Raw genomic sequence first — 13,488 nt, 5'->3', positions numbered from 1 at the left:
CTCAAGTGATAAATAATACTACGAATATTAAATTTAAAGCTTGTATATGGCACACCAATATCAATATAATTATAATTTTTGTTTGTATGCTGAGTGGAAGAAGTATTAGGCTAAAATTTCTGTACTCCTTTAACAAAAATGGCTTTCTCCTGCTACTATTCCAGTGTGAAAAAGAAGAAAATATTTCCTTAACTAACGATAATGTAAGGAATTTTTCATTTATTTTTTTCACTCTTAAACCAGTGTTGCTGGTTAATCTATATTCCTCTGATCCTTTTCTTAAAATTGTATAAAGTTGGTTTGGAATTAAGTAGTAGGTTGGAGGTTTATTGATTTATTTTTTTTGACTTGTTCCAGGATAGAACATGAGCAGGAAATAAACCTTCATTGTTAAAAGCATCTGAAATTTGTGCTTTTTCATAGCAGCAAAACCTGGGGAATGCAGTCTAATAGAGAGAAAAATAATGTAAATTGTTAAAGAGGTAACAAGTAAATGAATGAAAATACTATGTAGTTATACTGTATTTGGTTTCTTTGGTTATTCTGATTTACTTACTGATTATATTAAAGGCCAAGAACATGTCCCAGAATCAAGGGAAAATAAGGTGACTACATCAAAGCTTCATAACAACAGCTGCCCAATGGGTAACTATGCAATAACTGTTCTCTGTTAGGCAGTGCCAGCTGTACTCTCAAAGCACAAACTGGACTTTAAACTTTAATAGAAAAATTCTGTATTCCGTGTTTTTCCCCATGACATGACTAGCTTGGTGAAAGCTAGAACAAGCTACAACTTGTTACCTGGGATCATAAAGGATAGATATTGATGTGACAGATTTTCCTGGCCTTTACTGTTCCAAAAGACATGCACGTTTCACATTTCGTGCTTTGAAAATATGCCACGGGGCAGAAAACAAATAAGGGACATGCAATGACCTGACTCTTGAAAAGTGGACAACACAGGCTGCCAAAGTTGAATTGCTCAAAACCCCTGCTGAAAAGTTGTGATCTGTTTGAAATCACTCCTGACAGCTTCCTTGGGCTCTTCTCAAATGTTCTCTATGGGGCCACAGGGTCGCTGGTCCACAAGGAGGAGCGTCGCTCAGCCTGACAGCAGAGGCCTGAAGAGTAGCATGTGCCCTCTCCTTTCAGCAGAGCCAGTAGTTTGAAATACCTAGGCCTTAATTAGCTGTTGTAATATAGAAGAATAATTCCTACCTTTTAAAAATGTGTGACAGAAACGAAACTCACTATCTTCTTCCCCAAAACCCCAACAGAGGTTTCCCTAGTACCTGTACATTTCCTTATGTGTTTCTCACCCTAAGGACGTATAAAACAATGCTAAACTTTTAAGAAAATAATTAGATGGAACAATCACAAAACCAAAGAAAATGACAAAATGACTAATTTTCCGATCATTCGCTTAATGAATGTCCCTTTGGTACTTGTACATTCATTTTGCATCCCTCTGAGTTTTAAAAATCTGCTTTGAAAATGTTTCAAAAGCTAGCTCCTGTGTGTTTTCTGAGGTGTTTGAGGGTGGACCTGCTGCCCTTTTTTCTCTGTTGTCCCTCATGGGACTTGAGCTTAGTCATGTACTTCCCTTTTCAGTCACTATTACTATCACAATCATCACACTTCTAATCTTTTATTTATGCCATATTTTGCTTATTTTTAATAACGAGCACTTTTTAAGAACCCCACAGCTTATTTTTTGCCTCCAAACTCCCAGAAGCCCAAATTATGCCAAGTACTGATCATTTTATGTATGGTCTATTAGAACAGTTTTAAGGTTCTACTTTTTTTTTAAGTGTTTACTAGGTTGAAAACAATATTCTGTTTTTTTTTTAACAGGTATTACATTTCTTATTCCTCAAAATAATTTTAGGAAGTAGATGCTATCAGTATTTCCATATTAAGATGACAAATGAGGCAAAGAGAAGAAAAACAAAACCAACAAAACAAACTGCAATTCCAAGGTATAAGGTCTTCTATCTTTTGGCTCTTTTTTGTGCCCTGTTTACCAACAAATCACTTTTAAAAAGCCATTTCTTTAATTTAAAAAATTGTCTCCTTTTCCTTTGTAAATTGGAATTCATTTTAAAATCTGTTTTTTCAAACCCAGGGCTTCTTGTTCCAGCAGAGCACCATGCCATCAAGACCTTTTTAAAACACACACATGATTGAGATAGTTCATAAGTCAAATGTTATTAGTGTTCCCCTACTGTTTATGGACTTATGGAATAAATTTCAAATTCCTAGCTAAGCATATTATGTTCCTCAGAACGATTTCAGTGTATAACATTATTGTCTAATACTCCCCCAGAAGCACCATTTATCTTACACCACTCACATCCACAGAGTCCCTGCCACATTCCTTCTTGTCTCATCTCTTTCCTCAAAATAGATCAGAGTCCCTCAAGGGCAGGGGCTACAACTTACTTTCCTCTACTTCATTCTTTTTTCTTTCTTTCTTTTCTTTTTTTTTAGAGAGAAAATACCAGGGTAAAAACAACAAACAAAAGTCAAAGAGAAGAGAGAACAAAAATTAATACAATTAAGTTTTACTAATAACTTAATATGGGTAAGTTAAAAGCCTATTTAGTTCCTTTTGTAGAGAGATATTTAACCTCAGTTCCAGAACGCTCAGGAAACTTCCTGTGGTAGTTTTAGAAGATATCATAAAGATAAGAAAGAGAACCAAAAATCATAATGAAATGAATCACTTAAAATTTTTTTTCTGACTCTTGCAGTTTTTGAAAATGTATTAATGAAGTAAGAAGTGGTATTACAATGATGATAGAAAGATGCTTATATCATAGGCTGCCAGATTTCACAATACAATACAGGCACCAGGACAGTATTTTTTAGCAACATTAGTTAAGCACATATTACACAAAGAATGCATGCTAGCTGCTGAGGCAAAATAGATAAATCAGATACAACCTCTTCTTTAAAGGAATTTACAATCTGCCAGAGAGAAACAGACATGTACATTTAGAAGGGCCATGGAGTAAAACAAGCAGCATTCCCAAGCCAGTTTCATAGAAATATGCTCCATGTCAAAAGGCCACACAGAGACGAGAAGCCAATTCTAGCCATAAAATATGGAATATCATAGGGTAATACGAAAAATGTAACCACACACTCATGCAGATGATCAGAGAAAGGAAAACCATGTTTCCAAAAAAAAAAAAAGAGGAAAAAAAAATAAAGCAGAAAGCAAACAAAACAAAACAGATGCCCAAATAAATATAACTAAACCAAAAAAACAAAAAAAGGAAAAATCCAGAAAAAAGGGAAAAACAAATAATAGATTGGGGAAAAATGCTCACAGAAAGTTATTTTTAGCTTCTGCTTGAAATGAAGAAGGAAAACATAAAAAACTAACAGTGTTAAATTGTTTTTGACCACACAGAGAATTGGTCCTGTTACGGGCAAGAAGCAATAATACATATAGTAAGAAATGTCTTGGAATTTTGCCATACTGCTATTTTCAAAACAGTGTGGGCCTGAATTGGTATGATTTCAAAACCAGTGTAATATCAGAGTTAGATCTTTTTGGTTCTCCCTTTTCAGTTGATAAAATATAATTTTAAACTTGTTTTTTTCTTTTCTTTTTGAAAAAGAAGGTGAATTATACAGAAAATTGATTTTAAAGGAAATATTCCCCAAATTCCACCAATAATGGTCATTAATCTTTAAGCTTCACAAGTCAAATATTTTTGTCTGTTCACTGATAAAAACTTCAGTGCCTAGGTTGTTTTCTGGTATATAGTAGGTATTCAATAAAAATTTTCTGATGAATTAATATGGGAAGAAAAAAATCACCAGTATTTTTGTTATCTAAATGGACAAAAATATGAAGAAACCAAGGGACAGACACTTAGGTTTCTAGCTCATATAGATTGTGGATCTATTGATACTAGACTAGGGGTTGATAATAAGAAATAGGTGGAAAAGATTATTACTTCTCTTGAAGTTAGGCATAAATAAGTTTATAAACTTATTTTATAAACTTATAAGTTTATAAACTTATAAACATAAATTTATATAACCTGATATATTGTGGTACATTATTTTAAAGTATCAGGAAAATAGATCATAAAATCACAGAGAAAAATTAATACAAATATTTAATTGTGACCCAGGAATTTTTCAGTTACTCCATAGTTTTAATAATAAAGGCTTTGTTATTTTTAATTCTGCTACTATGGGAATCTTTGTTTTCTCAGTGTCTTTATAGATATTTTAGAGGAATTTTGAGAGAATTGGTATCTGTGGTTGTGACTCTGACCCAATTTTTAAAAAATTACTAAAATTCAAATGTGACTCTGATTAAATACATCATACTTTATAGTTTTACAGTATATTAGTGAACAATTAGTCTAAACCCATCACCTTATGGACAAGGAAAATGTGACACAAACAGACAATGTAACTTGCCCCAAATCATTGCTAGTTTGATTAATAAAATCTATACTTTCACACTGAATATTTCTTCTTCTGAGTGTTGATACTAGAAAACTAATGAGATAAGCACACAGATATTTAAAGACAGAAGTTTTTATCCTAGGAAAAAATAATTTAAAAAAAGAACAAAACACAGAAACAAACTAACAAAAAAATCCTAATTATAGAATGATAGCTGGTTCATTAAATAAAATAGGAAAAGTCCAGACAATAGAACACTCAGTAACCTTAAGAATAAAAGTATCTAGTTATGTAGATTGACATGGAATGATGTTCATAATGTATTGCAAAGTAAATAAACATGAAAGAGTATCTATCACATGATTTCATTTTAGTATATAATATTCTGCAAATATATATTTGCATAAAGAAACGGAATGAATAGAACCAAAGTAATAGTAGTTTGAGATCAAAGCGTCAGCAGGTTTGATTTCTTCTGAGGCCTCTCTCCTTGGCTTACGACCATCTTCTTCCTATATATCTTCACATGGTCTTTCCCTGTGTGTGCTGTATCCAAATCTCCCCTCCTTATAAGGACACCAGACACATTGGATTGGGGCCCACCCTAATAACCCCCATTTTAACTTATTCATCTCTTTAAAGATTCTATCTCCAAATACAGTCCCATTCTGAGGTACTGGGAGATAGAGCTTCAACATATGAATTTTGAACACAATTCATCTCAAAATACGGACAAAAAAGCAAAATTCATATACACACATATAGATATATCACTTGTGTGTATAAGTTAATTTTTTTTTTTTTTTTTTTTTTTGCGGTACACAGGCCTCTCACTGTTGTGGCCTCTCCCATTGCGGAGCACAGGCTCTGGACGCGCAGGCCCAGTGGCCATGGCTCACGGGCCCAGCCACTCTGCGGCATGTGGGATCTTACCAGACTGGGGCATGAACCCGTGTCCCCTGCATTGGCAGGCGGACTCTCAACCACTGCACCACCAGGGAAGTCCTGTATAAGTTCATTTTATGTCAACTTGACTGGCCTAAGGGATGCCCAGATAGCTGGCAAAACATTATTTCTGCGTATGTCTATGAGGGTGTGTCTGGGAAGAAATAAATGTTTGAATTAGACTGAGTAAAGAAGACCACTCTCACCAGTGAGGGTGGGCATCATCCAATCTGCTGAGGGTCTGAATAGAACAAAAAGGCAGAGGAAGGGCACATTTGCTCTCTCTGCTTGAGCTGGGACATCCGTCATCTCTTGCCCTCAAACATTAATGCTCCTGGTTTTTAGTTCTTTGAACTTAGAATGTGACGTACACCATCATTTCCCAGGTTCTCAGGTCTTTAGATTTGGACTGAATTACACCACCAGCTTTCCCTGTTCTCCAGCTTGCAGACAGTAGACCCTGGGATTTCTTGACCTCCATAATTGGGTGAGTCAATTCCTATAATAAATGCCTCTCTCTCCCCATTTATATATATAATATATATGATATACGACACATATGATATATATCCTATTGCTTCTTTTTCTCTGGAGAACCCTGAATATTTGATTCTTCTCTTTTAAAAAACTTCAGTTAAGTCCAAGTCAATTAATATTTACTATTCACTTGCCACGTGCTATATACAAAGAGATAATCCTGTGTTGAGACTAGTGGGATAATAAGAGTAAAGTGGAAAAAGGCAGCAGAGACATTTGGGTCCAGTGAGCTATTTAAGCAAAAACATCTAGGTGTGGAATGGTCCCATGGCTATGTGGTGAGCCTGTGTATGCGCCTGTGTCCACAGTGGTAGGAGAAGTAGTGTAGCTACAAGCATTTCTTTACTACTGGAGGGTGAAATGTGCTGTGGGTATTGCTGGGAGATAATGCTGTGGAGGTTGGTCTACGTTTTAAAAAACAACTTGGGCTTCCCTGGTGGCGCAGTGATTGAGAGTCCGCCTGCCGATGCAGGGGACACGGGTTCGTGCCCCGGTCTGGAAAGATCCCACATGCCGCGTAGCGGCTAGGCCCGTGAGCCATGGCCGCTGAGCCTGCGCGTCCGGAGCCTGTGCTCCGTAACGGGAGAGGCCACAACAGTGAGAGGCCTGCGTACCACAAAAAACAAAAAACAAAAAAAAAAAACCTTAAATTCAATATAAATGAAAGTCTTACGCTAGGGAGAAATTTTAGAAGTAGGAAGACATAGTTAACTTGTTACTGAGTTCACAGGCTTATTCATTTCTATATCTCACAACAAAAATTGTCTAACAATACAAACATTGTCAAAATAACACATTAATTTTTTAAAGTTTGGCTTTAACATTGTTCAATATACCTTCTTTGATAAATGTCAAAACTCTCTCCAAATAAACATAAAAAAGCCTTTAGATTTTCATTTATTCTAGGCTTTTCTTTGGAGTTTTCTTTTCCTCCGCACATAGTAATAAGTGAAAAGGGCCATCAAGAGACAAAAGTGAAGGCTTTCAAAGAACAAATCTATTCCTTAAATTGAAAGATAAGGTAATAAAATTTCTATGTGGAAAAAACCTGTCAACCTCATAGATCTGAATACTTTGTAGACTTTCCAAATGTGTGTAAGTTCTGCACAATTCAATAGTTTTTTACTCTATGAAAAAAAGAAAAATGTAGTACCAACAAAGTTAAAGCAAGTACTATATCTTACTTCTTAAAGCAATTTTTGTTTCCTGTAAAGGCGCTTAGATGAAATAGTGCATACTAGCTTTTCATCAAAGATACATGACCACTACAAATTGAAATCTGAAGCTAAAATCTGTGTTTCCAAAAATTTCCACTTACAAGGAGAATCAACCACTAGAAAGAGATCCTGAGGGCTTAATATTCTCTTAGCTGGACAATTTTTGTATTCTACATGATCATAGGCACTTCATACTAAATTTATTTTTATTTATTTACATTTTAGTACCAAATGAATTATAAGTATCCTATGTAAAACTAGGAAATTTTCCATATTCTAGAAATTTTAACTCTAAGAAACATGAGTATAATATCTATGTCTGAACCATCTATCCTTCATAGTTACTTAACAATGGGCCCTTAATAAATAGTGAAAGACTGATCCTCTTGAAACGTATGTCTTTCTTATTGTAAAAATATTTTCCCTTAGATCCCACTTCCCCTTGAAGTTACAATTGTTCTTCCTTCATTTAATCCACAGCCAAACAGTCAGAAAGGAATCTACAGTCTTCTCTACTTTCTTACCTTTCACTTTTCCAACTATAATCTGGTTGCTGTCATGTAGCACTTTCAAAACATCTCTCATAATGGCCATCTAATTACAAAATTCAATAAACCACTTAGAATTCTTATCCTCTTTGAACTATCTGGAGTTGATATTCTTGGACACGCTCTATTCCTTTGACTTGGAGGAACCTTCACTTTGACAAGTCCCCTCCAAATTCTATTTCTTCTCATTTTTTTGTTGATTCTTCCATAATACAGTATTAAACATTGGTGTCTCCTAGAATTCCATCCTTAATTCTCCAATCTTCTTTCTATAAACCCACTCTTGAGTCATTCATAAACTGTACCTCACAAACTGGTCCCAACATATATCTTTAATCTCCCCCAACCCATCCCCCATTATATCACATAGCCTGTGTTCTATTCTCAACAACGTTCATCTTCTACTTTCAGACCTATTCTCTCACTGTGCTATTCCTCTTTCAAGAAAGGTTTTCAGACATTTCCTCCTGTAAAATAACTAAAAATTTTTCAAAATACTGTTAAAATATCACTTCATCTGTAAAACCTTTCTCTCTCCCACTAGTAATCATTAACTGATCTCCATTCAGTTGTTTTCCCACAACACTTTGGTCATATTTCTGTATAGCAATTATCAAATGGTATTTTAACTTTTTAAAATCCATTCATCTACCCAAAATGAATCTTAAACTCTTTAAAAGTAAAAACCTTATTGGAGTTAGTCAGCACAAAGAAAGCAGTATGGAATAAGAGTTATAACCAGGGCAATGACTTTAGAATCAAACAGGTATTTGCTAAATCAGTTTTAGCTGTTATTAATTCTCCTTCTGAATATACATAGGGCCTCACTCATCATAGGTTATCAATACATATTTGATGAATGAATTAATGAGTGAATAACAGAATATCATTATCTCTTCTACGATTCTTTCATGGCTTAAATGATTTGAGGAATTCAGTAAGCATTACTCCTACCATCAGAATAAATTTTAGGGTGTAGAAAACCAAAGCACAGACAAAATTTCCATTAAGCCCAAAGCAGATAGAAATAAAGATACACAAAAGTAAAAGGTGCTTGCTCTGAACCTTTCCGATTAACACATTTTTCCTGGCTGATTTTTTTTTTTTTTTTTTTTTTTGCGGTACGCGGGCCTCTCACTGCTGTGGCCACTCCCGTCGCGGAGCACAGGCTCCGGACGCACAGGCCCAGCGGCCACGGCTCACGGGCCCAGCCGCTCCGCAGCACATGGGATCCTCCCGGACCGGGGCACAAACCCGCGTTCCCTGCATCGGCAGGCGGACTCTCAACCACTGCACCACCAGGGAAGCCCTTCCTGGCTGATTTTAATCAGAGGCTGATTATACCTTACAAGGTCAGGTGCCTCTGATGATACATGGTAAGAGTAAAAAGTGGAACAGAACATTACTGTGGACTGTTATGCCCACAAGAAATATTCATTCTGGTGACACAAGGGCATTCTCTAGACAGGTCATATTCCTGAGACCTATTTATGGAGGGGGGTGGTGCTGAAATGTCATGTATACTTTGCCTGGGAATTGTGAGAAAGGGACAAGAAATACAAAGACTGGGCCCCAGAGCAGGCATTACCAGGGTCCTAAAAATGAGATAACATAAGTACCTAGATCAAAGTTTGGCCAAGGATCACCCTGACCTTACTAACACTGAACTAACCATGAATCCATCATTTTTCACCTGAAGTGCTGGCAGACCTTTTGGTGTGGGATCCCTGCAGCTGATCTCCAGGCCTTTCTTCCACATGCCACTCAGTGTCACCTTCGAAAGCAAACTCCTTCAGCTCTGCCTCAAATCACTTTGGCTATACATTCTTTTCAGGATCCTATGGAATCCCCTAACTTGCATAAATCGGGTTCCAATTTATCTTCCCAGTTTTAACTCCTCACCCCCCTCCCCAATTCTCCAGTCACCCTTCATTCTAGCTGTATTAAACCACTCACAGTTCCCCAGAGAGGTCACTAAGTCTCACATCCATGTCTCCGCTTATGTTATTCTTTCTTTTCAGAATGTTCTTCCCGACCTCACTGAACTATCTGAACTACATGGACAACACGAGGTTGCCTTTTCTGTAAAGTCTTCCATGTATTCCTATCTCCCATTCTAAACAAATCACCTGCCCTGTTAAAACTCCACTGCCCTCTCTTTTTTCCTGTGTTCACACCTGCGTTAACACAGGTTAATTAGTTGCTTATGAATTTCTAAACCCACTAATTCGTGAGCTCCTTGATGTTTGGATTAAATTTCATTCATCTTCACTTGTCTAGGACTTAGCACTCTTTCAGGGTCTTATAAATACTTGCTGAATGACTGGAGGAATTTAGGTTGGAGGCAAGGCAGAGGTAAGACTAAAGAAGGGTCCCCTCTCTGTCTTCAGCTGCATAAGGCACTAAACCTGAGTATGAACTAAGAAGTGTATCAATTTCTTAACAGGTCAGTTTATATACCCTTTACAGACTGATATTTAAAGGAGTATTTCTGGATTATTTTATGTAGGAACATTGGTTTAACATATTCAAATACCTTTTAGAAAAAAAGAAAGAATATCAGTTTCTCCTATGTGATTAATCACTTCCCATATTTTCACAATTATTGTGTAAAGAATAACATTTTCTTGAATAACAAAATAGATCATTATGAACAAATTGTAGAGTTTTGGAAATGAAATATCTGAATTTTAATATAATTGTGCGTTAAAACCATTACTAAATACTCTGAGACACCACCATGAGCTATTATTGGGTGCCAATCAGGGTTTCTGTTTATGACATGGAGTATTAAGGAAGATGTCAGATATGATCCATCGCTAAAGCTCAAATGCAACATGCAAAAATAACTTCATTGTTATGAAGGTTGATAGCTACCCCAAAGGTGGTCCCTGAGATTTCACAGAGGAAAAGAATGTATTTGTTATGAACAAATTGAATCAAGAAAGAATGTTTTGAAATGAAGTTTCTGGAATATTTTAGCATATACCTATTTCTTCTGTAAAGAAGTCTTACTGATTAAGGTAAGACAGTTCCACTGAAATCTTGGGAGCCAAAATAATGTGTTTTATCAGTACTTGAAATGAAAAGTCAGTTACTAAATAAAAGACACTATTCCAATTATAGTATCCAGTATAGTAATAAAGTCTAAAAACACCTGCTTCTGTCCTCTAATTAAAAGCCACTGTTCTAGCAAATGTATTTTTATGAGACAGTTCCATGAGCTTTTTCATTCCCTCCATTATATTTCTAGACAATCTAGCTAACTGTGGTGCATACACTTGTCGGCGAGCAAAGCAAAGGTTAAGTGTGTATGACACAGATGAGCCCCGAGATTAAGTATACGCTGTGAAAAGCATGTGGATGTTCATGATTTAAACCAATGAACTCTGGCCTGAAATGATGTCACACAAAGCTTAGCGGTAAGTGGAAGGTTAAACCTACTTGCATCTCGGCTCATTAAACGCAGTTAAAGTGCAAATCCCCTCATTCTGACAGTAGTGATCACAAGGGTTCTCTTTCTGGTCACAGCGCTGACTTTTAAACCCAACAGAGCATCTGCAGAATTTCAGTAAAATACAGCTAAATAAAGCATCTGACTTTTTTTTTTCAAATGTTTCAAATTCATTTCATACAGAAATAGTAACATATGAACAAAATTTTTCTCAGGTATGCTCACTTATTTCTTATATACACACTCATCATAGGCTATTCTGACAAGGTGGGGAACAGAATGCAGATGTGGATCAGATGTGGGCATCATTCTTCTGGTCAAGCAGTGATAAAAGAAAACTCAAAATAGAGATCACATAGGCTGAATGGTCTTATTTCAAGCTTTCCATTATGGCCAATCAGGTATTTGAAAAGGGAATATATTAAATTCCAGATTTTCTCAGGAGCAGAGAATCTACAATACTTTCCAAACATTTAGAAACCCAGATTCAAGGTAATGTATTTCAAAAGAGACAAGGGCTTAATAGGTTTACATAATACAACACTCAAAACCTGATACAAAAATCAAATAGTATTATACTTTTGAAAAGATACCTTACATACTTTGAAAATAATGGCCCTAAGTACCAAAGTATTTATAAATATGATTATGTCTGGGTTTCACATATCTATTGTAAATAAGGTCAATTAAATTAGAACAATTTTTACTGGCATTTCCAAGTTCAAAGGTCTCTGAATGTTTGAAATGGGTATGATGCTAAGAAGTGAATGAGCTTTTCCATATGAAATCACTAGCAAATTGATGAGGGAGGAGATTCTGTAGTACATGAGCCAATGAGGAACAATACTTGATCAGAGATGTCCACGAAACATTCATTTAAAATATGTTACGCCAAGAAAGGAGAAAAATAGAGCAGGGATTCCATGTACATCTAAAGTTGTTATCATAAAATGCCCACAACATTATAAAATACTCACAGACACACAGGTACATTTGTCTCTGGGTCCAGCTGGCACGTGCCACCATTGTAACAGTAGCCGTCACATAGCTGGCAGCTAGAGGCAATCTTTCCATTAGTGCAGCTGCAGCAACAAAGAAAAAAAAAATCTCTTTGTTTCTGGCGTGATTATTGTTGAGAGCTGACACAAATTCTCTAAAGATGAGAATATTCATCATAGAAGACTAATGCAGTGGCTGGCTAAAAGTAGGTTTTCAGAAAGAGAGACTTGCTGGAGGCAAAGATGTTTTTTAATAGAATGATGACAAATAAAATTTTTCTTTTGGTAATTTTCAAAATTTCAATCCATTCGTTTAATATAAAAATTTAATATAGCTAGACATAGGTGTGAAAAAATATACTCTAGTGTTTATCACTTACACTTCAGGGAGACATTAACATCAGTATTTTATTCCCTTTTCATATTACAGAGTTTGGTGGCATCTTTATTATTTATAAACCACATTATCAAATACTCTGGAAGCAAATGCTCAGCTATTCCTTCTAAACTGGAAAGTCTGGTCCAAAGAACTGTTATGAGTTTCAGACTCCACATTTTGTACGAAAGCATAGAACTATTCTGTAGTCACTTTTACCCCACTGTTTCTCCCTGAATATGTACTATAATTAGTGTCAAACTCTTTTTATTCTAAAGGAAAAAACATAACACTTCATTGCAAAAATAAACAGTAATATTATAGGAACAATATGCAATATGGCAACAAAGTAATGAGGTAGGCTTTCTTGGAAAATTTTTGGAAATGCTTCTAATTTATAGTACATTACCTGTCTGGGATAAGAATAAGCACGGTGGCTATTGCTACATGGGAAAAACAAGCATAATGATAAGAGGAAAATTACAGAAATTTCTTACTTGCCATGTTATATTTTTAAATAAATAAATGAATAAATAAATACTATTAGATCAGACATTGAAAATTGTTGGTGGAACAGAGAAAAGTACATTGACATTCCAAATTATTGAGGGAAACTCTTCTACGAGAAGTATGGTAATAGAATCATACAAGCCTTGGCCCAGATCAGAATTACAACAGATCATGTCAATATTCCGATTATGAGATCATGTTAGTACTAAGTGCTATGAAGTAATCAATGGTATCACAATAAATCTGGACATAACCTTGATAAAGAAATCAGGCTGCAATGTCATTGATTGATCACTTTGATCCTCTTCATGGTGGGTACCTATTGCAGTACATCCATCAAAGAGTAATTCCCAATGATTGGTTAGATATTTGAAATAATTGGTTAGCAATCCCATAGTTTATTTATTCTGTGCATATTTATTTGGCCTCTTGTGGGTGGTAGGGCTGCTGGAAATGCACTGAACTGCTT

General features: G+C 35.6%; 1 protein-coding gene across 1 annotated transcript in view; it reads right to left on the bottom strand.

The window, feature by feature from the left end:
* Nucleotides 1–13,488, bottom strand: part of LRP1B (LDL receptor related protein 1B) — a 1,792,829-nt gene that overhangs the window by 23,573 nt on the left and 1,755,768 nt on the right. Inside the window, exon 86 of the mRNA XM_030883038.2 lies at nucleotides 12,113–12,217. Coding sequence (XP_030738898.2) covers nucleotides 12,113–12,217 — 105 coding nt within the window. The remainder of the gene's footprint in view (nucleotides 1–12,112; nucleotides 12,218–13,488) is intronic.

This window comes from Globicephala melas, chromosome 7 (genome assembly GCF_963455315.2).
Source record: "Globicephala melas chromosome 7, mGloMel1.2, whole genome shotgun sequence".
Lineage (NCBI taxonomy): Eukaryota > Metazoa > Chordata > Mammalia > Artiodactyla > Delphinidae > Globicephala > Globicephala melas.
Note: the sequence above shows the minus strand (reverse complement) of the source record. Positions and strands in the feature narration are given on the sequence as shown.